Source organism: Gorilla gorilla, chromosome 23 (assembly GCF_029281585.2).
Source record: "Gorilla gorilla gorilla isolate KB3781 chromosome 23, NHGRI_mGorGor1-v2.1_pri, whole genome shotgun sequence".
Classification (NCBI taxonomy): domain Eukaryota; kingdom Metazoa; phylum Chordata; class Mammalia; order Primates; family Hominidae; genus Gorilla; species Gorilla gorilla.
The window spans coordinates 28,248,369-28,268,363 of record NC_086018.1 but is presented as its reverse complement, the minus strand read 5'-3'; the positions used below and the strand labels follow the sequence as shown (position 1 = coordinate 28,268,363).

The 19,995-nt window shown below is 54.4% G+C and overlaps 1 protein-coding gene and 1 long non-coding RNA gene across 2 annotated transcripts; one reads left to right on the top strand and one right to left on the bottom strand.

Annotated features, from left to right (window-relative positions):
- Nucleotides 1-201: 201 nt before the first annotated feature.
- On the top strand, nt 202-6,744 carry LIF (LIF interleukin 6 family cytokine). Its single transcript, XM_055374172.1, has 3 exons — nt 202-517; nt 2,269-2,447; nt 3,138-6,744. The coding sequence occupies exons 1-3, from the start codon at nt 499-501 to the stop codon at nt 3,546-3,548; spliced, it is 609 nt and encodes a 202-aa protein (XP_055230147.1). The 5' UTR covers nt 202-498; the 3' UTR covers nt 3,549-6,744.
- Nucleotides 5,950-8,002, bottom strand: LOC115931901 (uncharacterized). The gene is made up of 3 exons (XR_004068323.3): nt 7,922-8,002; nt 7,380-7,509; nt 5,950-7,249 (listed from the first exon to the last, which is right to left on the bottom strand). It is a non-coding gene; the product is annotated as an uncharacterized lncRNA (long non-coding RNA).
- Between the last annotated feature and the right edge of the window lie 11,993 nt (nt 8,003-19,995).

Below are 19,995 nucleotides of genomic sequence, written 5' to 3'. Positions count from 1 at the left end.
GCCCCCCAACCAGGGGGCACAGGGGCCAGTCTCCATCTGCTAGTCCAGACTCGCTACCTCCCCAAACCCAGGTGAGTCAGGGCCGTCTGGGGCGCCCACTGCTGGGACCCCTGCTGACTCGGCCAGGGGCCCCCTCCTGGCGATGCCCATCTTCAGACAACTCCCGGGACAAGCCAGGCAGGAAAACCACAGGGCGTTTTGTCGAAGGCTTCATTATAATTTTATCAATCAAATTCTTAGAAGAGGGAAAAAGTCTGTTCTCCCCCCCCTCCCCCCTCACTCGTCCCCCCCTTCACTCTCACTTTCTTCCATTCATAATTTCCTATGATGCACCTCAAACAACTTCCTGGACTGGGGATCCCGGCTAAATATAGCTGTTTCTGTCTTACAACACAGGCTCCAGTATATAAATCAGGCAAATTCCCCATTTGAGCATGAACCTCTGAAAACTGCCGGCATCTGAGGTTTCCTCCAAGGCCCTCTGAAGTGCAGCCCATAATGAAGGTCTTGGCGGCAGGTAAATACACCCGCCCCGCGCCGGCTTCGCGTCCCCGCTGCGGGGCGCGGCGGCAACTTGGGGCGCTCGGCAGCGCGAGCCGGACGCCCACCCGCAGCAGACACACGAACACTTGGGGCGCCCGCGCAGCCACCGGAGGCGCTGGGTGGCGGCCCGGAGCGAGCGCGGGCACATGGTCCCAAGCACCGCACGCCCCGCGGCAGGTTGGCGGCGAGGGAGGGGGCGCCGAGCCTTCATCCTCCTCCTCTTCCTCCCCCTCTCCTTCTCCTCCTCCTCCTCCTCGCTCCGGACACTCGCTGGCTGCTCTTCCCTCTGCGCTTTCTCCCAGATTCACTCTCCCTCTCTCTTTTTCTTTTCTTTCTTTCTTTCTTTCCGCTTTCTCCTTTCCAACCGCGGTCCCGGGCTGCTCCCAGGGAGGGGCGCGGGCGGCGAGCAGCTTGCAAACTCCGGCCTGGGACGGGAGCAGGTGCCGCCTCCATCTGCTGGTGTCTGGAAGCGTGTGGTCTGCGCTAGGTGAGATATAGGGGTGTGGCCCCCCTCCCGCAGCCACCCCGGGGCCTCAGCACTGCCTGGGGATGCTGGGACGAACAGGGGACCCAGGAGAAGTGAACTTGAGGAGGCCCCTCTCCCGCCTGTTCCAGCATGGGGGATCCGGGGGAGGTCTCCAGCCTCACTCGCCCGCTGACCCCGGCCCCCACCATCTTCAGGTGCCCTTCTGCGGAGCCCTGGAAAAGCGTCTAAGGGGGCCTGGGGGGAGTCGGGAGAACAGGCCCCCCTGGGGGAGGGGCAAACCAGGACATGTCGGGACAGCTCCCAGCTCTCCTGTCACCTTTCACTTTCCTTCCTCCCCGCCCACCCGACTGCCTATGACCTTTTGCCTTTTCTCTCTCTCCTGGTGCACCATTTCCTCTCCCTCCCTGAGCCGGTGTGTGTGTGTGTTAGGGGGGAGGGGAACCCCTGGGACAAGGGACAGCAGATGAGTCGGGAGAAGGCATGGAGTCAGGGGCTGTCCGGAGCTGGGGGAACAGAGAGTTTTGAATGATGATTTGGGGATGGAGAGTGGGGACAGCCAGGCAGAAATGGGGTGAGCTTGAGTGAGATAGGGGACACTAGGGAAGGAAGAGATAGGGGATGATGGGGGCGGGGGCAGAATTGGGGGCAATTGGCCCAGGGAGCCAGAATCAAGCGGCAGGTTTGGGAGGGAGATGAGGGTCAGCCGAGGACTCCTCCCCACTCCCCTATGCCCCGTGGCCCCCATGGGTGCCTGGCTTCGGAGATTTGGGCTGCAATGGGCCAGTGAGTGGGAAGCGCCACTGAGGAACCTGGGCCACCACGGGAGGTGGGAAGAGAGGAGTCTCCTTTCTCCTGGTGCCTGCTGGGCCTGGGGCCTGGTGCCTTCCAGCCAGAGGGCCAGGGGGCCTTAGGGCCTTTGCCTTCCTGAGGGAAAGGGTGGGATGGCTGGGAGTCCCTCCTGGACCCTGCACCCTTTGGGTGGAAATGGCTTGTGTCTTGCCCTCGTCTTTCCGTCATCCCAGAAGAGAGCAGGGAGAGCTAAGGTAGAGAGAGGGAAACAGAGAAACACACGCAGTGACAGAGTGAAGACTAGGCCCCAGGAAGACAGCTGCAGGTGGTGAGGGGGAACCAGGAGTCCTCTCCCATGCGGCCATTGTTGGACCCCCATCTGGTGTGCCATGACCCCAGGCCACCCTTTCCTGCCTTTCTACTCATGGCTTCTTCCTGACTGTCCCCAGGAGTTGTGCCCCTGCTGTTGGTTCTGCACTGGAAACATGGGGCGGGGAGCCCCCTCCCCATCACCCCTGTCAACGCCACCTGTGCCATACGCCACCCATGTCACAACAACCTCATGAACCAGATCAGGAGCCAACTGGCACAGCTCAATGGCAGTGCCAATGCCCTCTTTATTCTCTATGTAAGTTACCCCTGGGATACTGACAGGAGATGGCAGGGAGGGGGCTTGTAAATATCATTAGGGGCTGTCCTGATCTGGGTTGAGGAGACCTTTTGAGGCTGGAAGGAGAGAATGGGGAGAGGGCTTGATTAAACCACCCCCAGACTCCTGCCACTTCCTGCCCAAGCTTCCCCAGGGAAGCTTCCCCAGGGTGCCCAGTTAGCAAGGGGAGAACTGGGTGCAAAGGTGGGGACCTGGCACTTCTTGTCTTGTGATTGTCCTGCTGCAGGGAGCGAGGGATGGAGGGGAAATGGGCGTGAGGCACCAGGGAGATGCGGTTGAGAGGCAGTGGGCTGTGGGTGCTGGGCATGGAGGGGCGTCCCGGAACATTGTGAGTGCAGGGATGGAAGTACTTGTGTGTGGTGCCCCAGCTAGGGCTAGACACCGAGTTTTCCCTTCTGTCCCCTTAGGGTGGTGATGATGATGATGATAATGATGACTGCGTGCATGGCTCAGTCTTTGATCTTTAGCAAGGGCACTCACATTACAATTAGTTTTGGCTCTCACGACAATTCCAGATGCTTACAGGGCAAGGAGTTGGGTCCTTATGCGCTAGATGGGGAAACAGACGCAAGAGCTTGCCCAAAGGGTTGGCGGCAGGGCTGGGACACTGACCCCTGACTCCCACGTCACCTCCCTTCTGCCCCTCAGTACACAGCCCAGGGGGAGCCGTTCCCCAACAACCTGGACAAGCTATGTGGCCCCAACGTGACGGACTTCCCACCCTTCCACGCCAACGGCACGGAGAAGGCCAAGCTGGTGGAGCTGTACCGCATAGTCGTGTACCTTGGCACCTCCCTGGGCAACATCACCCGGGACCAGAAGATCCTCAACCCCAGTGCCCTCAGCCTCCACAGCAAGCTCAACGCCACCGCCGACATCCTGCGAGGCCTCCTTAGCAACGTGCTGTGCCGCCTGTGCAGCAAGTACCACGTGGGCCATGTGGACGTGACCTACGGCCCTGACACCTCGGGTAAGGACGTCTTCCAGAAGAAGAAGCTGGGCTGTCAACTCCTGGGGAAGTATAAGCAGATCATCGCCGTGTTGGCCCAGGCCTTCTAGCAGGAGGTCTTGAAGTGTGCTGTGAACCGAGGGATCTCAGGAGTTGGGTCCAGATGTGGGGGCCTGTCCTAGGGTGGCTGGGGCCCAGGGCATCGCTAAACCCAAATGGGGGCTGCTGGCAGACCCCGAGGGTGCCTGGCCAGTCCACTCCACTCTGGGCTGGGCTGTGATGAAGCTGAGCAGAGTGGAAACTTCCATAGGGAGGGAGCTAGAAGAAGGTGCCCCTTCGTCTGGGAGATTGTGGACTGGGGAGCGTGGGCTGGACTTCTGCCTCTACTTGTCCCTTTGGCCCCTTGCTCACTTTGTGCAGTGAACAAACTACACAAGTCATCTACAAGAGCCCTGACCACAGGGTGAGACAGCAGGGCCCAGGGGAGTGGACCAGCCCCCAGCAAATTATCACCATCTGTGCCTTTGCTGCCCCTTAGGTTGGGACTTAGGTGGGCCAGAGGGGCTAGGATCCCAAAGGACTCCTTGTCCCCTAGAAGTTTGATGAGTGGAAGATAGAGAGGGGCCTCTGGGATGGAAGGCTGTCTTCTTTTGAGGATGATCAGAGAACTTGGGCATAGGAACAATCAGGCAGAAGTTTCCAGAAGGAGGTCACTTGGCATTCAGGCTATTGGGGAGGCAGAGAAGCCACCTTCAGGCCTGGGAAGGAAGACGCTGGGAGGAGGAGAGGCCTGGAAAGCTTTGATAGGTTCTTCCTTCTCTTCCCCGTGATCTTCCCTGCAGCCTGGGATGGCCAGGGTCTGATGGCTGGACCTGCAGCAGGGGTTTGTGGAGGTGGGTAGGGCAAGGGCAGGTTGCTAAGTCAGGTGCAGACGTTCTGAGGGACCCAGGCTCTTCCTCTGGGTAAGGGTCTGTAAGAAGGGGCTGGGGTAGCTCAGAGTAGCAGCTCACATCTGAGGCCCTGGGAGGCCTTGTGAGGTCACACAGAGGTACTTGAGGGGGACTGGAGGCCGTCTCTGGTCCCCAGGGCAAGGGGACAGCAGAACTTGGGGTCAGGGTCTCAGGGAACCCTGAGCTCCAAGCGTGCTGTGCGTCTGACCTGGCATGATTTCTATTTATTATGATATCCTATTTATATTAACTTATTGGTGCTTTCAGTGGCAAAGTTAATTCCCCTTTACCTGGTCCCTACTCAACAAAATATGATGATGGCTCCCGACACAAGTGCCAGGGCCAGGGCTTAGCAGGGCCTGGTCTGGAAGTCGACAATGTTACAAGTGGAATAAGCCTTACGGGTGAAGCTCAGAGAAGGGTCGGATCTGAGAGAATGGGGAGGCCTGAGTGGGAGTGGGGGGTCTTGCTCCACCCCCATCCCCTACTGTGACTTGCTTTAGGGTGTCAGGGTCCAGGCTGCAGGGGCTGGGCCAGTTTGTGGAGAGGCCGGGTGCCTTTCTGTCTTGATTCCAGGGGGCTGGTTCACACTGTTCTCGGGTGCCCCAGCATTGTGTTGTGAGGCGCACTGTTCCTGGAAGATATTGTGCCCCCTGGAGCAGTGGGCAAGACAGTCCTTGTGGCCCACCCTGTCCTTGTTTCTGTGTCCCCATGCTGCCTCTGAAGTAGCGCCCTGGAACAACCCTGCCCCTGCACCCAGCATGCTCCGACACAGCAGGGAAGCTCCTCCTGTGGCCCGGACACCCATAGAGGGTGCGGGGGGGCCTGGCTGGGCTAGACCCCAGGAAGGTGGGGTAGACTGGGGGGATCAGCTGCCCATTGCTCCCAAGAAGAGGAGAGGGAGGCTGCAGACGCCTGGGACTCAGACCAGGAAGCTGTGGGCCCTCCTGCTCCACCCCCATCCCACTCCCACCCATGTCTGGGCTCCCAGGCAGGGAACCCGATCTCTTCCTTTGTGCTGGGGCCAGGCGAGTGGAGAAACGCCCTCCAGTCTGAGAGTAGGGGAGGGAGGGAGGCAGCAGAGTTGGGGCAGCTGCTCAGAGCAGTGTTCTGGCTTCTTCTCAAACCCTGAGCGGGCTGCCGGCCTCCAAGTTCCTCCGACAAGATGATGGTACTAATTATGGTACTTTTCACTCACTTTGCACCTTTCCCTGTCGCTCTCTAAGCACTTTACCTGGATGGCGCATGGGCAGTGTGCAGGCAGGTCCTGAGGCCTGGGGTAGGGGTGGAGGGTGCAGCCCGGAGTTGTCCATCTGTCCATCCCAACGGCAAGACGAGGATGTGGCTGTTGAGATGTGGGCCACACTCACCCTTGTCCAGGATGCAGGGACTGCCTTCTCCTTCCTGCTTCATCCGGCTTAGCTTGGGGCTGGCTGCATTCCCCCAAGATGGGCTTCAAGAAAGACAAACTTGTCTGGGAACCAGAGTTGCTGATTCCACCTGGGGGGCCCAGCTGACTCGCCCATCACCTCATCTCCCTGTGGACTTGGGAGCTCTGTGCCAGGCCCACCTTGCGACCCTGGCTCTGAGTCGCTCTCCCGCCCAGCCTGGACTTGGCCCCATGGGACCCATCCTCAGTGCTCCCTCCAGATCCCGTCCGGCAGCTTGGCGTCCACCCTGCACAGCATCACTGAATCACAGAGCCTTTGCGTGAAACAGCTCTGCCAGGCCGGGAGCTGGGTTTCTCTTCCCTTTTTATCTGCTGGTGTGGACCACACCTGTGCCTGGCCGGAGGAAGAGAGAGTTTACCAAGAGAGACGTCTCCGGGCCCTTATTTATTCTTTAAACATTTTTTAAAAAAGCACTGCTAGTTTACTTGTCTCTCCTCCCCATCGTCCCCATTGTCCTCCTTGTCCCTGACTTGGGGCACTTCCACCCTGACCCAGCCAGTCCCGCTCTGCCTTGCCGGCTCTCCAGAGTAGACATAGTGTGTGGGGTTGGAGCTCTGGCAACCGGGGAGGTAGCATTTCCCTGCAGATGGTACAGATGTTCCTGCCTTACAATCATCTCTAGTTCCCCACCCCAATCCCGGCATCCAGCCTTCAGTCCCGCCCACGTGCTAGCTCCGTGGGCCCACCATGCGGCCTTAGAGGTTTCCCTCCTTCCTTTCCACTGAAAAGCACATGGCCTTGGGTGACAAATTCCTCTTTGATGAATGTACCCTGTGGGGATGTTTCATACTGACAGATTATTTTTATTTATTCAATGTCATATTTAAAATATTTATTTTTTATACCAAATGAATACTTTTTTTTTTTAAGAAAAAAAGAGAAATGAATAAAGAATCTACTCTTGGCTGGCTCTCCGGAGTGTACTGATGTGGGGAGATGGGCTGGAAGGGCTGGGACTGTCCCTGTCCTGGGCACCAGCCAAGTGGGACTCAGCCAAGGGTGGAGGAGGGTGGGGGAGGGGCACCTGGCATAGGTGGGGGCAGTTAGGTGGTATTTTGGCCAAGGCAGAACAAGGTGGGCGGTGTCTAGATCATGGGGTGCCCCCAAGGAAAGAGATGGATTGCTCAGAGGTAAAGGGGGTACTGGGCACTGTGGGTCACTCCTGTAATCCTAGCACTTTGGGAGGCTGAGGCAGGTGGATCATTTGAGCCCAGGAATTCGAGACCAGCCTGGCCAACATGGTGAAACCCTGTCTACAAAATATACGAACAGCCAGATGCTGTGGCATCCGCCTGTGGTCCCAGCTACTCGGGGTGCTGAGGTGGGAGGATCCCTTGATCCCAGGAGGCTGAGGCTGCGGTGAGCCATGATTGCACCACTGCACTGCAGCCTGGGTGACAGAGGAAGACCCTGTCTCAAAAAAAAAAAAAAAAAAAAAAAAAGAAGAAGTAAATGGGGTGCCGTGTGATATCTCAGCTCGTTCCCTCCCAACCCCTCACTTAATCTCATGGGATCTCCAGGAGTTGCCATCCCCACATACCAGAGAAGAAATCAAGGCTCAGAGCCATGAAACCACATGCCCAGGGGCACCTGAAGTGTTTAGGGCCAGTTAGGGCCACTCCTTCACCTCCAGATCTCAAGATCTTTCCCCTACATGAGACTTCGAGGACCTGTAAGATACCAGCTGCCAAGGTCTCTGTTGCCCAGGAATGTCCTGTTGACCATTCAGAGGGACAAAACAGGACAACTCGAATGGCTCCAGAGTGGGAGGGGACAGGTGGTCCTACTCAGAATCACACAGGACACTGGGGCCAGAACCAAGGAGGACTCTGCCCGCCCTGATTCCGTCCCTCCTCCCGCTGCCCATTTGGGAACCGAATCCCCTTCCACTGCAACCTTCTTCCCAGCCTTCTGCAATCCCTTCCTGGGGGGATTCAAGGTCAGAACTGGGAAACCACAGACACTGAGACTCTGGAGCGGCCCCGAATGTCTCCCTGCTCTTTGCTCTAGGGTTTGGGTCTGGGGCTCCCCGAGCCGAGATTTATTTCGGGGATCTGGGCAGTGTTTCTGAGAGTCACCTACTTGCTTGTTCCTGAATATTTGTGTCAGCTCCTGTGCCGGGTTGCAATGCCTTCTAGAAGCTCACAGGCTGGGAGGGACACTTAGGATGTATGTGATGGACGAGGCACATAGAGGGCGGTGAGTCCATGATGGGGAGAGCCTCGCTCTGGGAGGCAGCAGGGGGCTCAGGCTGTGGTCCCCTCTGCTCTCTGTGCCGTGAAGGGACTGCATTCAACAACATGGCGCGACCTTGGCCTCACCTGGAAGCTGATTAGCAGTGCAGAATCTTGACCTCACCCCCAGACCGGCAGAATCAGAACGTACACATTAGCAAGATCCCAGGAGACTCGTGTGCACATTAAAGTCGGAGAAAGGCCACCCTGCGCTTTCATCTCTCGTTCCTCAGGAGTCCCCCACGCCAAGTGCAAATGGCCAAGGGCCGGGAAGGCAGCTGCTTGGGACGGAGAGGCCGGCAGGCCCGCAGCTGTTTCTGAGTCTTCCCCTGAAGTCTCCCGCCCAGTCTCCAGGAGGCTGGCTCAGGCCCTGGGCCACACCCCACAACGTCCTCCCCTACCGCCCAGGGGTGGAAACACCCCTCCCCTCTGCTCAGGGAGACAAGGTTGAAGCTTTTCAAAAGCAACCTTTACTAGGAAACTAGAGGAAAACAAAACAAATGGCAAAGCACAGAAAGGTAGAGAATGACAGCGAAGTTCTGGGTGGCTGGCTGGGGACGCCAGGGCCTGGGGATGCTCCCTGCCTCTCTCAGCCTGGGAGAGGGCCCTGCCCTGGCAAAATAGAACAAACGACTGTTAATTGGTTATTGGGTCACCCTCCAAAAAAGAGGCAAAAACAATCACTTTGTGGGAAAAAGTGGGAGAAGGGAGGTGTTTGCTTTGCTGGGAAGGCCCTGCCCCTGCGGCCGGCCAGGATCCTGGGCCTGGCGCTCCCCGATGCAGTCCCGTGACCCTTTTCATGGGCTCAGCTGTCTTATCTTGAAAATTGCAAGAATCATCAGTGACGAATGCCATCTTATCTACTCCACAAGGTTGTCCGAAGGAATTACAAGTAGGGACATAGAAATGCCTCGTGAATCCCGCTCCTCCAAGGGTGGAGATGGTCCAAGCGGAATGCGTCTCGGACACCTGGTGCCCTCTTTGCAGGGGAAGGGGCCACTCTCTCCCAGTGAATGTGGAAGGGAGGATTCTGACAGTCCTGAGTTCAAGGCCAGGGCCAGGTGGATGGGGAGGGTGCGAGCCTGGCAGACAAAAGTCCTAGTAGCTGACTGATCCCCTCATGGTAACTTGAGTCTCAGGTCCAGAGGATGCCTGGAGAGAGAGGCCCCCTGACCCCAGGCGTGTGGTAGAGCCAGCGGGGCAGCCCTCCTGCCCAGCCGGCTCTCAGGAGTTCAACAGGACATGGCACCACCCTTCCCCCAATCCCAAGAGAACAATTGCCAACAGCTACCCACAGGATACATATGCCCATGGGCTCTGCGAGGCCCTACATCTTGCAGTTCACAAAGCATCTTCTCACCCATCACGAGATCCTGCCAACCACTCAGTGAGGCTTTGGCTGGGTTACTCCTTCTATCTCACATAAGGAAACTGAGGCCCAGGGAGGCAGAGGGTACCCTGACGTCACTCAGCTTGTGAGAGGTGCTGTTGATGTTTTCTCATCTTTATGGTCAACACCATCCACTCACCTGGTCAAGACTGGCAAGGCCTTCTATGCACCAGGCGTTAGATCTACAGGAGCTCAATGGTTACTAGCAGAAGAAAGAGAGTCTCCCGGGTAACCTCTGTTCGAAATTCAAAGGCAATGCAGAATATGAATTCATTTATTTTGCTAAACAATCACATTTTCAGCAATAAATATTAACATCATAATGGAACCACGATGTATTTATTTCCCTATTTACAATCCTCTTTATTCCAAACAGCATGTAAAGCAGCTTATAGCAGAAAGTACCTAATGAAAATGCTGATAAAATAGAGAATCGGGATGAGAGAAGATATAAACAGAGTGAGAAAACTAAGACCACAGAAAGAAAGAAAATAAATGTTTCAGATCACAAGGGGCCACATAATTGCCATGGCTGAGCTTCAAAGTTGGATCTGAGATTCCTGGCAGCCAAAAGGAAAATGGAAATGTGATCTTCTTATGTGATTCTCATAATCAAAAAAGAGGAGTCTCAGGGAAAGCAGAGCCTGTCCTGGGACTGGTTTCGAAAGGGAATTTCTCCCTGGAGACTTATGGGGGGGACAGGGGTGTTGTGATGCTCTCTCCTTCAGCCACAGCCTTCTGCACAGGCTTGTGGATTTTTGGAGGGCGGTTTCTGCAGCCATCTTTGCAAAAGCTGGCGCCCGACATCCAGTGAAGCTTGCTATGATTTGAATGTGTCCCCCAAATTTCATGTGTTGGAAACCCAATCCCCAAATCCGTGTGTTGATTGGTGGTGGGCCCTTTGGGAGGTAGTTGGGATTAGATAAGATTATCAGTGTTGGGCCCTCATGACGGGGACTGGTGGCTAGAAGAAGAGGAAGAAAGGCCAGACCTAACGTGCACACCAGCTCTCATCATGTGACGTCTTCTGCCATGTTATGATGCGGCAAAAAGTTCCTCACCAGATGCTGGTGCCACGTTTTTGCACTTCCCAGCCTCCGGAACCGTGAGTGAAATAAACTTCTTTTCTTTAAATTACCCAGTCTGCAATATTCTGTTACAGCAACCGAAATGGCTAAGACACAGTCCAATGAAACGGGTCCTAAAAGGGGCCAGGATGACACAGGCACAAACTGGGGCTTTAGCCTGACTGAGGGTGGACTTTTGAAGGTGGAGCAGAAGCCTCAGAAGCTTCTGCCTTAACTCCAGTAGTTTAAAACCCTTTTTATTGATGAAGGACTTCCTCCCTCTGGGAAGAGTCTGCGAATGCCATGAGATGGGGGCAGGAAGGAAGGCAACATGATTGGGGCAAGAAATTGGGGATCAGTGGCCTTAAATCTGCCTCATTACAAGGCCACTCGGATCCTCTGGGACCCAGGCAAAAAGCCTTTTCCTGGTCACTGGCTTTGGCATCCAGGACATTTCTCAAGCCTCCTCCTGCCCTAGCAGAGGCCTCAGCTTGAGTCCGTCCCTTTGACTTGGGGAAGCACCACCCTGCTTTGGGGCCAAAAATTTCAATTATGAGGACGTGGTCAAGCCCTGCCCACTCCAGCCAAGAGTCAGTGACTGGGGGAGAGGGGAGGGGATGTGAAGAGAGTGTCTGGGGCCGGGGGTGGGTGAGATGCAGAGAAAGAGCCACAGCTGCAGACACAGACGAGCAACGGGATTGGGGGCCCAGCAGGGGTTAACCAAGCAGAAAACCACCAGCGAGAGGAAAATATGTGCGAAGCATTTTTGTAATTCCTAGCTGATCGGTCCAGCTCCTGCCCAGACGGCCAATGAATCAAAGCCGGGATGGGCCCTACCTGTCAGCAGGCTCTTTCCTGGCGCACTCACTCAGGCCCCACCTCCCAGCGAGCCAGCTGGAACACTCCCCATTTCCCTGAAGGACGGTTCTTTGCAGATAGATGAGAAGTGTGCCATAGGCAAGGCCCAGGCACCGACAGCCCGTGGGTCCAGAACTCTCAGCCTCCTCCCCTCCCTGCTTTCCCTGCCCTGTCTCAAACAGGAGCCTCACCTGCACCTCCCACTGTAGGGGGTTGGATGGTGGCCCCCCAGAGAAGATATAGCTGAGTCTTAATCCCCAGAACGTGACCTTATTTGGAAAAAGAATCTTTGCAGATGTAATTCAGTTAAGGATCTCGAAGTGAGATCATCCTGGATTTCTGGGTGAGCCCTAAATGCAGGGACAAGTGTCCTAAGAGATGAAGAAAGGAGAGAAGAGGAGAAGGCCGCGTGAAGACAGAGGCTGAGATTGGAGTGATAGGCACCAAGTCAAGGAAGGCTTAGGGCCACCAAAAGCTGGAAGAGACAGGGAAGGCTCCTCCCTCAGAGCCTTGGAGGGAGCACAGCCCTACTGACCCTTTGATTTCTGACTTTTGGCCTCCAGAACTGTGAGAGAATAAATGTCTATTGTTTTAAGCCACTCGGTTTGTGGTAATGTGTTAGGCAGCCTTGGGACACGAACACACCCATATCTTTCCAAGGCCTATATGCCACCTGGACCAAATGTGTCCAAATCAGCCTCCATGTGGCTCGGGCTATTCCCTCCTCTGTGTCCTGGACTCAGCCTGTGCTGCTGCAACAGCCTTCAGACCCATCCCCCTGCCTTGAGCCTTCCAGTCTGACCGAACCATCTTCTTACTTCAAAAGCCTTTAAAATTCCTGCTTAAGCTGCTGACGGGGTAAGGCCAACTCCTCCTTGTAGACCTAGTTCCCAGCTTCAAGGCTAAGTTCATGTGTGCACAGTCTGGGCAGCTGCCCAGGGCCCTCATGCAGGAATTCTTAATGGTTTTTCAACCAGCGACCTGGCATTTCCATTTTACAAAGCATGTAGCTTGTTCTGTCCAACGGAACCTCTGGGCTCACCTCCCTCACAACCACTTCCCTCAGGCCATAGTGGTAGCTTGGAGGTCTGTTAAATGTCACAGAACTTTTGTCTAGACTGCCCTTTTTCCTTTCCTATGGAGAAAATTCTGATCCTTCAAGGTCCTGTTCAAATGTCACCTCATCCTTCAAGTGCTCTTTGCCTCTTTCAGGTTTGACTCTCCTAAGTCCATCTGAACTCCAATTGTAGGTTTCTTTTTTTTTTTTTTTTTTTTTTGGAGACAGGGTCTCACTGTGTTGCCCAGGCTGGAGTGCAATGGCGTGATCTTGGCTCACTGCAACTTCCACCTCCTGGGTTCAAGTGATTCTCGTGCCTCAGCCTCCCAAGTAGCTGGGACTACAGGCATGCACCACCACCCCTGGCTAATTTTGTATTTTTAGTAAAGACGGGATTTTGCCATGTTGGCTAGGCTGGTCTCAAACTCCTGACCTCAAGTGATCTGCTGGCCACTGGCCTCCCAAAGTGCTGGGATTACAGGCGTGAGCCACTTTACCCGGCTAATCACAGGTTTCTACTGGGCTCTAGAATTCACCAGACTCTCTTTATAGGATCATGTTTTACAAGGACCTACTGTTTATTGGCCCCTACTATGCACAGAACACATGATATATACTTTATGTAGGAAATAGCAATAACAGCTTCCATTTATTAAATGCCTATGCCAGGCTACACTAGGTAAAACGAATGGAGCACAGGCCAGTTGTGTCTACACCTCTGGGAGCTTAGAGATGCAGAACATTTTTTGTTTTTTGTTATTTTAGAGACTGGCTCTCGCTCTGTCATCCAGGCTAGAGTGCGGTGACACAATTATAGCTCACCGCAGCCTTGAACTCCTGAGCTCAGGTGATCTTCCCACCTCAGCCTTCCGAGTACCTAGGACTATAGGTGCACACCACTGAGCCTGGCTAACTTATTTTTGTAGAGACGGGGTCTCACTATGTTGCCCAGGCTGCTCTCAAACTCCTGGCTTCAAGTGATTTTCCCACCATGACATCCCAAAGTGCTGGGATAAGAGGTGCGAGCCACCACGCCTGGCCAAAATACGGAATCTTGGCCCCACTTCAGACTGCTGGTTTGGAATCTGCGTTTCACTGCGATTCTCAGGACATTGTTCATCTCATCAGATGAGAGCTGGTGTGCAGCACCCAGCACAGGGCCAGGGCTCTGACACGCTTGGATTTGAATCCTGGCTTTATTTTTTCCAGCTGTGGGAGCTTAGGCAAGTTTCTGAAATTCTCTGTGCCTAGTTTCCTCATCTGTCACATGATAGCCATTGTAAGAAGCAGATGTGAAGATGCCCGCCAGGCTGGGTAAGCAGGCCGGGCAGCGGCTGAATGTCAGTGCCCAGTCTGCCTCCTCCTATGCTGCCCACAGGGCTGTCCATTCTTGATCACCTCTAAAACTCTCATAAGCCCTTCCACATGGAGTAAGGGGAACCCCAGATCTCTTGGAGGCTGCGGAGAAAGTACAGAGATGTGTGGGGGGTCTTTCTGTCTCCCCCACCCCAGCCTCCAGAGCCCCCCACTCAGTTCAGCCTCCCTCATTCTCTGCTTGCCTCCCCTCCCCCACTCCTCCCACAGGAGGTCCAGCTTCCCAGCAGCAGGGAACCCCCGAGGGAGGCACTGGAGGAGGGGCAGCCGGGCGTGAGGTCAGCCCCACGTCAGCCCCTTTCCCTTTCCCCACCGTGGTTGGGAAGAGGCCGCTGAGCGGGTGCCAGCCATGGGGGAGGTCTGTCCCTCGCTCCCGGGCCAGACCACAGGCAGCCACGCTGGGCTGCAGCCAGGCCGGGGGGAGGTGTACTCAGCCCCCAAGCTCCTCTCTGTCTGGCCCTCGGGACCCCTCCCCGACCCCAGATCCAAGCAGCCGCCAAGGGCTCTTCCAAGCAGGTGAGGTCATTGTCTCCACCAGACCAGCCTGACGCAAGGAAGTCAGCCACCCACGTGGCAGGATTCATGCACCCCAAGTCCTTTCTCCAAACCACCTCCCCTGCTGGCAGCTCTGGGGCCACCACTTGGTTCCCTCCAAGGGGTCTTCAGGAATTGACCCCAAGCACCTGCTGGGTGGAAACAGAGCTGAGTGGGGGAAGGAAGAAACATGGAAAAGACAGATTCCAGGACCACCCTCCAGAGTCCACTTGGGTCCATGAAAAGAACAAGCTCCCGGGGTGACCCCGTGTACAGGCAGGTTTGGGGACCTCTGGCTTCGAGCATCGTTTGCTGTCTACGGAACAGCAGGCTGCATCAGCTGGTGTTCGTTCTGTGCTCACAGAGATTTTTATCACTGCTTGGCCGAGACTAACCCTTCCTTCTGCTTTTTAGGGTTTCCTGATAATGCCTGGTACCATTTTGGGTGTCCAGAATGTCTTTGCCAAAGGCCTGGGGAGGTTCGTGGCCTCCAGAGCAGAGGATGAGTGCAGGTTCCCTGGTGAGCCCTTGAGGATGTTCAAACCTCAGGGAGTCAAAATCAATAGTTCTCGGTCAGAGGCGATCTTGCCTCCAGGGGACATTTTGCGATGCCCCGAGACGGTTTTGGTTGTCTTGTATAACTGGTGAGGTGCTGCTGGCATCTAGAGAGTGGAGGCCAGGGGTGCTGCTAAACATGCCTCAATGCACAGGACAGCCCCCTCCTGCCGCCAAGAATCATTTGGCCCAAAATGTCAGCTGTGCCGAGGCTGAGAAGCCCTGGTCAAAGGAATCCATCAATTAACCTACCACCTCTCAGCATCTCACCTGCTCTCCGACTATGGTGATAAAGAAGACGGCTGGCAAGGTGGCTCATGCCTGTAATCCCAGCACTTTGGGAGGCCGAGGCAGGTGGGTCACAAGGTCAAGAGATTGAGACCATCCTGGCCAACATAGTGAAACCCCATCTCTAGTAAAAATACAAAAATTAGCTGGGTGTGGTGGCGCGTACCTGTAGTCCCAGCTACTCGGGAGGCTGAGACAGGAGAATCGCTTGAACCCGGGAGGCGGGGGTTGCAGTGAGTTGAGATCATGCCACTGCACTCCAGCCTAGCAACAGAGGGAGACTCTGTCTCAAAAAAAAAAAAAAAAAAGAAGAAGAAGACAAGAACAAGAGCCATCTCCCTTGAAACTGACTGTGGGGCTCCTCGGCCTCCGATCCTGTTTGTGTGCATATATGTGTGCAAACACACTTGCACACACTCGCGGGACAGCCCAAGAGGCCAATGACAACTGCAAGTTCACACACAGAAGCCTTGGGCAGCCCCTGGAAAGCTCAGTGGGTAGGAAGCTAGGAGGCCTTTCCTCCTGGTCTCAGGCAGCCTCCCCCTTGCCGTGCTCTCTGGACACATCCCTTCACCTCTCTGAGCCTTGGTTTTCGTGAAGTGAGGCTGGTGTAAGAGGATTCAGGCTTTAGAGCCAGACTGCCCTGGGTGTGGGTCCTGGTTCTGTCCCTGACTGGCTATGGGAACCAGGACTCCTGATTTTTCTTCTGTGTCCCCATTTCCTCGTATGCAAAGTGTGGACCCTGTGTCTCATCTCACAGGGCTGCTGGGAAGACAGATGGGCTAATATAAGGAAGGCACTCTGCCCGGTGTTCCCGTACTGTGGAGCATTCCAAAATGGCAGTTTTCTTTCTTGTTACTGCAAGGTTCACACCAATCCAGTTATGCCTAGGGATCTGCACACCGCTACCCACCAGGCTATGGTTGCAGATAAAATACAGGACACTAAAGTTCAAGTTTAACTGGATGTCCTGAATTTTGATTTGCTAAATCCATCCAGCTGCCTGTTTTTGTAAACAAAGCTTTATTGGAACACAGCCACGCCCATTCATTTACATATTGTCTTGGTTATTTTTGTGTGTGTTATAATAGAATCCACTAGTCATGACAGAGACCTTGATGGTCCATGAAGGCTAAAATAGTTAGTACCTGGCCCTTTACAGACAGGTTGCTGAGCCCTGGTCTATGTCTGGAAATAATTGCCTGAGGGTGGTGGGGTGTGTGTCTGGGTCCCATGGAGTAAGTGTCCCCTCTTTTGGGTGGTGGGTAGAAGAGAGGTGTGCAGAGGAAGGTGCGCACTCTCAGTCATCTTAGGAACACAGCCTGCAGGTGACCAGGCCTGGGGGTCCAGGGGCATGGGTTCTTTCTTTTTTTTCCTTTTTTTTGAGATTGGGTCTTGCTCTGTTGCCCAGGCTGAAGTGTAGTGGCACCATCACAGTTTACTGCAGCCTAGACCTCCTGGGCTCAAGCAATCCTCCAGGGCCTGGGTTCTTGAGCTAATCCTTTGCTGACTTTCAAATTACTCTGACAGTCTTTTCTGCAGTTTTTTTTTTGAGACAGAATCTTGCTCTCTTGCCCAGGCTGGAGTGCAGCGGTGGGATCTTGGCTCACTGCAACCTCTGCCTCCTGGGTTCAAGCGATTCTCGTGCCTCAGCCTCCTAAGTAGCTGGGATTACAGGTGTCTGCCGCCATGCCCGGTTATTATTATTATTATTGTATTTTTAGTATTTTAGTAGAGATGGGGTTTCACCATGTTGGCCAGGCTGGTCTCAAACTCCTGGCCTCAAGTGATCTGCTCACCTCGGCTTCCCAAAGTGCTGGGGTTATAGGTGTGAGCCACTGCACCCAGCCTTTTCTCTAGTTCTTACGTCCTTTGTTTGTTCAACAAATATATATATATAATTTTTTTTTTTTGACCGAGTCTCGCTCTGTCACCAGGCTGGGAGTGCAGTGGCACAATCTTGGCTCACTGCAACTTCTGCCTCCTGGGTTCAAGTGATTCTCCTGCCTCAGACTCCTGAGTAGCTGGGACTATAGGCGCCTGCCACCATGGCCAGCTAATTTTTGTATTTTTAGTAGAGACAGGGTTTCACCATGTTGGCCAGGATGGTCTCGATCTCTTGACCTCGTGATCCACTCGCCTCGGCCTCCCAAAGTGCTGGGATTACAGGCATGAGCCACCACGCCCGGCCTGTTCCACAGATATTTACGAACCACCTACTATGTTCTGGATGACGGCTGGATGCAGGTCTCAGTCCTTATGCACACAGGATGGTATCAGCGGGTGACAGAATGCCCCGGAAGAGGACGCTGTCGCAGAGCCTGGGGAGGGGCTGATTTAGATGGGTGGGCGGGAAAGTGATATTTGAGCAGAGACCTGATGGAGGAGCCTCAGTTTCCCCATCTACTGCCTCCTCAGGGCTTCCAGGGCTGCTTATGGCAGGAATAGGTTGGCTCTGGCCAAGAGACTGCATTTCTCCCAAACCCTTTAGGGTAAGACCCCTTGGATAGGGGCCTCCCATCTCACCCTCTGGTCCTCGGAGGGGCTGCCACCTGGTGGGGAAGAGGGTGGGGCCATGGAGGTAAGGGGTGAGGAAAGGGGCAGGGAGGAAGGGACTCGTCCTGACAGTGGTCAGCAGCGCCCTCCCTTCCTTCCTGTGTTCCCAGAAGGGGCGTCCTGTCCCAAACCCACAGCTGGCCAGGCGGACCTGACCCCAGCTGGAGGGCTGTGCTGCGTGGGCTTCCTGCAGGGTGTAGCTCGGACCCCCGGGACGGCTGGTTGCCCTTGGCAAAATGGGCCAGAGTTTCCCTCCCAGCCCTAGGGAATGGCCTTGGCGGGCCCCTCCAAGCCCCTGACCCGGGTGCCCTTGGAGGTAGGTGACGGCCCAGGCGTGTAGTGGAAGGTGGTGGGGTGACAGCGGTCAATGCATGGGCCCCGAGGCCCCCCCGAATGCCGGCCAGCATCATTTCCTGCTCCACATACTCTCTTCTGCATAGGAGTTCTCTGGTTCTCTGTAGATGAGTCCCTTCATCGACAGCAATTTTCTGCTGGACTAATCTGGTGAACAAATTGCCAACAATGATGACATGAGGCCCTGTCAGGGGTGCTGGTGGCTCCATGGAAACACCACTAGGTCACACATTTACATTTTAATTGGGGCCTTCAGTGCCCTATGGCAAACGAGTGACTAATGGTGGAATTTTAGGCACCGGGGAACATGGGGAGTAAGGCGCCTTGAAATACAGCACATATTTAAAAAGTCATCCCTTACAGGTGAATAGGGCTTTGGCATTTACTAACATAAAACTCATCTCATCTCATCGGCATTCATTGACTCAATTCCATAATAGCTCTACTGGAGAGGCAGTTCTGTTTTTTTTTTTTTTTTTTTTTTTTGGAGCAGGATCTTACTCTGATGCCCAGGCTGGAATACAGTGGCACCATCACAACTCACTGCAGTCTCTCTCCTTTTTTTTTTTTTTTTTTTTTTGAGATGGAGTCTCACTCCTGGCGCCCAGGCTGGAGTGCAGTGGCTCGATTTCGGCTCACTGCAACCTCCACCTCCCAGGTTCAAGCAGTTCTCCTGCCTCAGCTTACCAAGTAGCTGGGATTACAGGCATGTGCCACCACACCCAGCTAATTTTGTATTTTTAGTAGAGATGAGGTTTCACCATGTTGGCCAGGCTGGTCTCAAACTCCCGACCTCAAGTGATTTGCCCACTTCGCCCCCCTAAACTGCTGAGATTACAGGCGTGAGCCACCACACCCAGCCACAACTCACTGCAGTCTTGATCTTCCAGGCTCAAGCAATCCTTCTGCCTTAGCCTCCCCAGTAGCTGAGATCACAGGCGGGTATCACACAGCTATTTTTTTTTTTTAATTTGTAGAGATGGGGTCTCACTATGTTGCCCAGGCCGGGCAGTTCTTATTTTAGACTTTCATTCATGTATTCATTCAGCATCTGGCTCTGTGCCAGGTACTGAACCCCAGGGTGGAAACACAAGATCCCTTCTACAGAGACGCTATGTGGTTACTGTAATACATAAGATAACTATTGAATAGGAGGCAGCAAGGAGGAAATGGAGGCCCAGAGAAGTGGTGGGTGCTCTCGCAAAGATCATACCTCCCTACCCAAGCCTCCTCACTTCTGGTCTATACTAGCATTGCCCAAAGTACTTCCTCTGTACTAGCATTGCCCAAAGTGAGTTGTGTTGCTCTGCATTCACAAGGCAGTGCACCAGCATTCAAAGAAGAAAACCTGACTTTGCATCAAAAAAGTTTGGGAAAGAGTGGGTTAAACAAAATGAAAAAGAAGTGTTTGTTGCAGGACTTATCAGAGCCTTAAGGGCAGTCAGGTGGGGACGGAGTATGCAGCATGTCTGTGGATTCTTTGCCAGCAGCTCTTTCAGGACCACATTCCATGGACACTGGGAAAAGCTGACCCAACCACCTCCTTTAACATCTTTTTTCTTTTTTCTTTTTTCTTTTTTTTTGAGACAGAATCTCGCTCTGTCTCCCAGGCTGGAGGGCAGTGGTGCTATCTCCGCTCACTGCAGCTTCCACCTCCCAGATTCAAGTGATTCTCTTGCCTCAGCCTCACGAGTAGCTGGGACTACAGGCATGCACCATCATGCCAAGCTAATTTTTGTATTTTTTTTTTTTATAGTAGAGACGGCGTTTCACCATGTTGGCCAGGCTGGCCTCGAACTCCTGGCCTCAAGTGATCCGCCCGCCTTGGCCTCCAAAAGTGCTGGGATTACAGGTGTGAGCCACTGCGCCAGGCCTCCTTTAACATCTTC

What these genes read in the sequence shown, in the direction of transcription:
- LIF (XM_055374172.1), top strand. An exon ending in ATGCCCTCTTTATTCTCTAT is followed by an intron (nt 2,448 to 3,137) that starts GTAAGTTACCCC and finishes TCTGCCCCTCAG; the next exon opens with TACACAGCCCAGGGGGAGCC.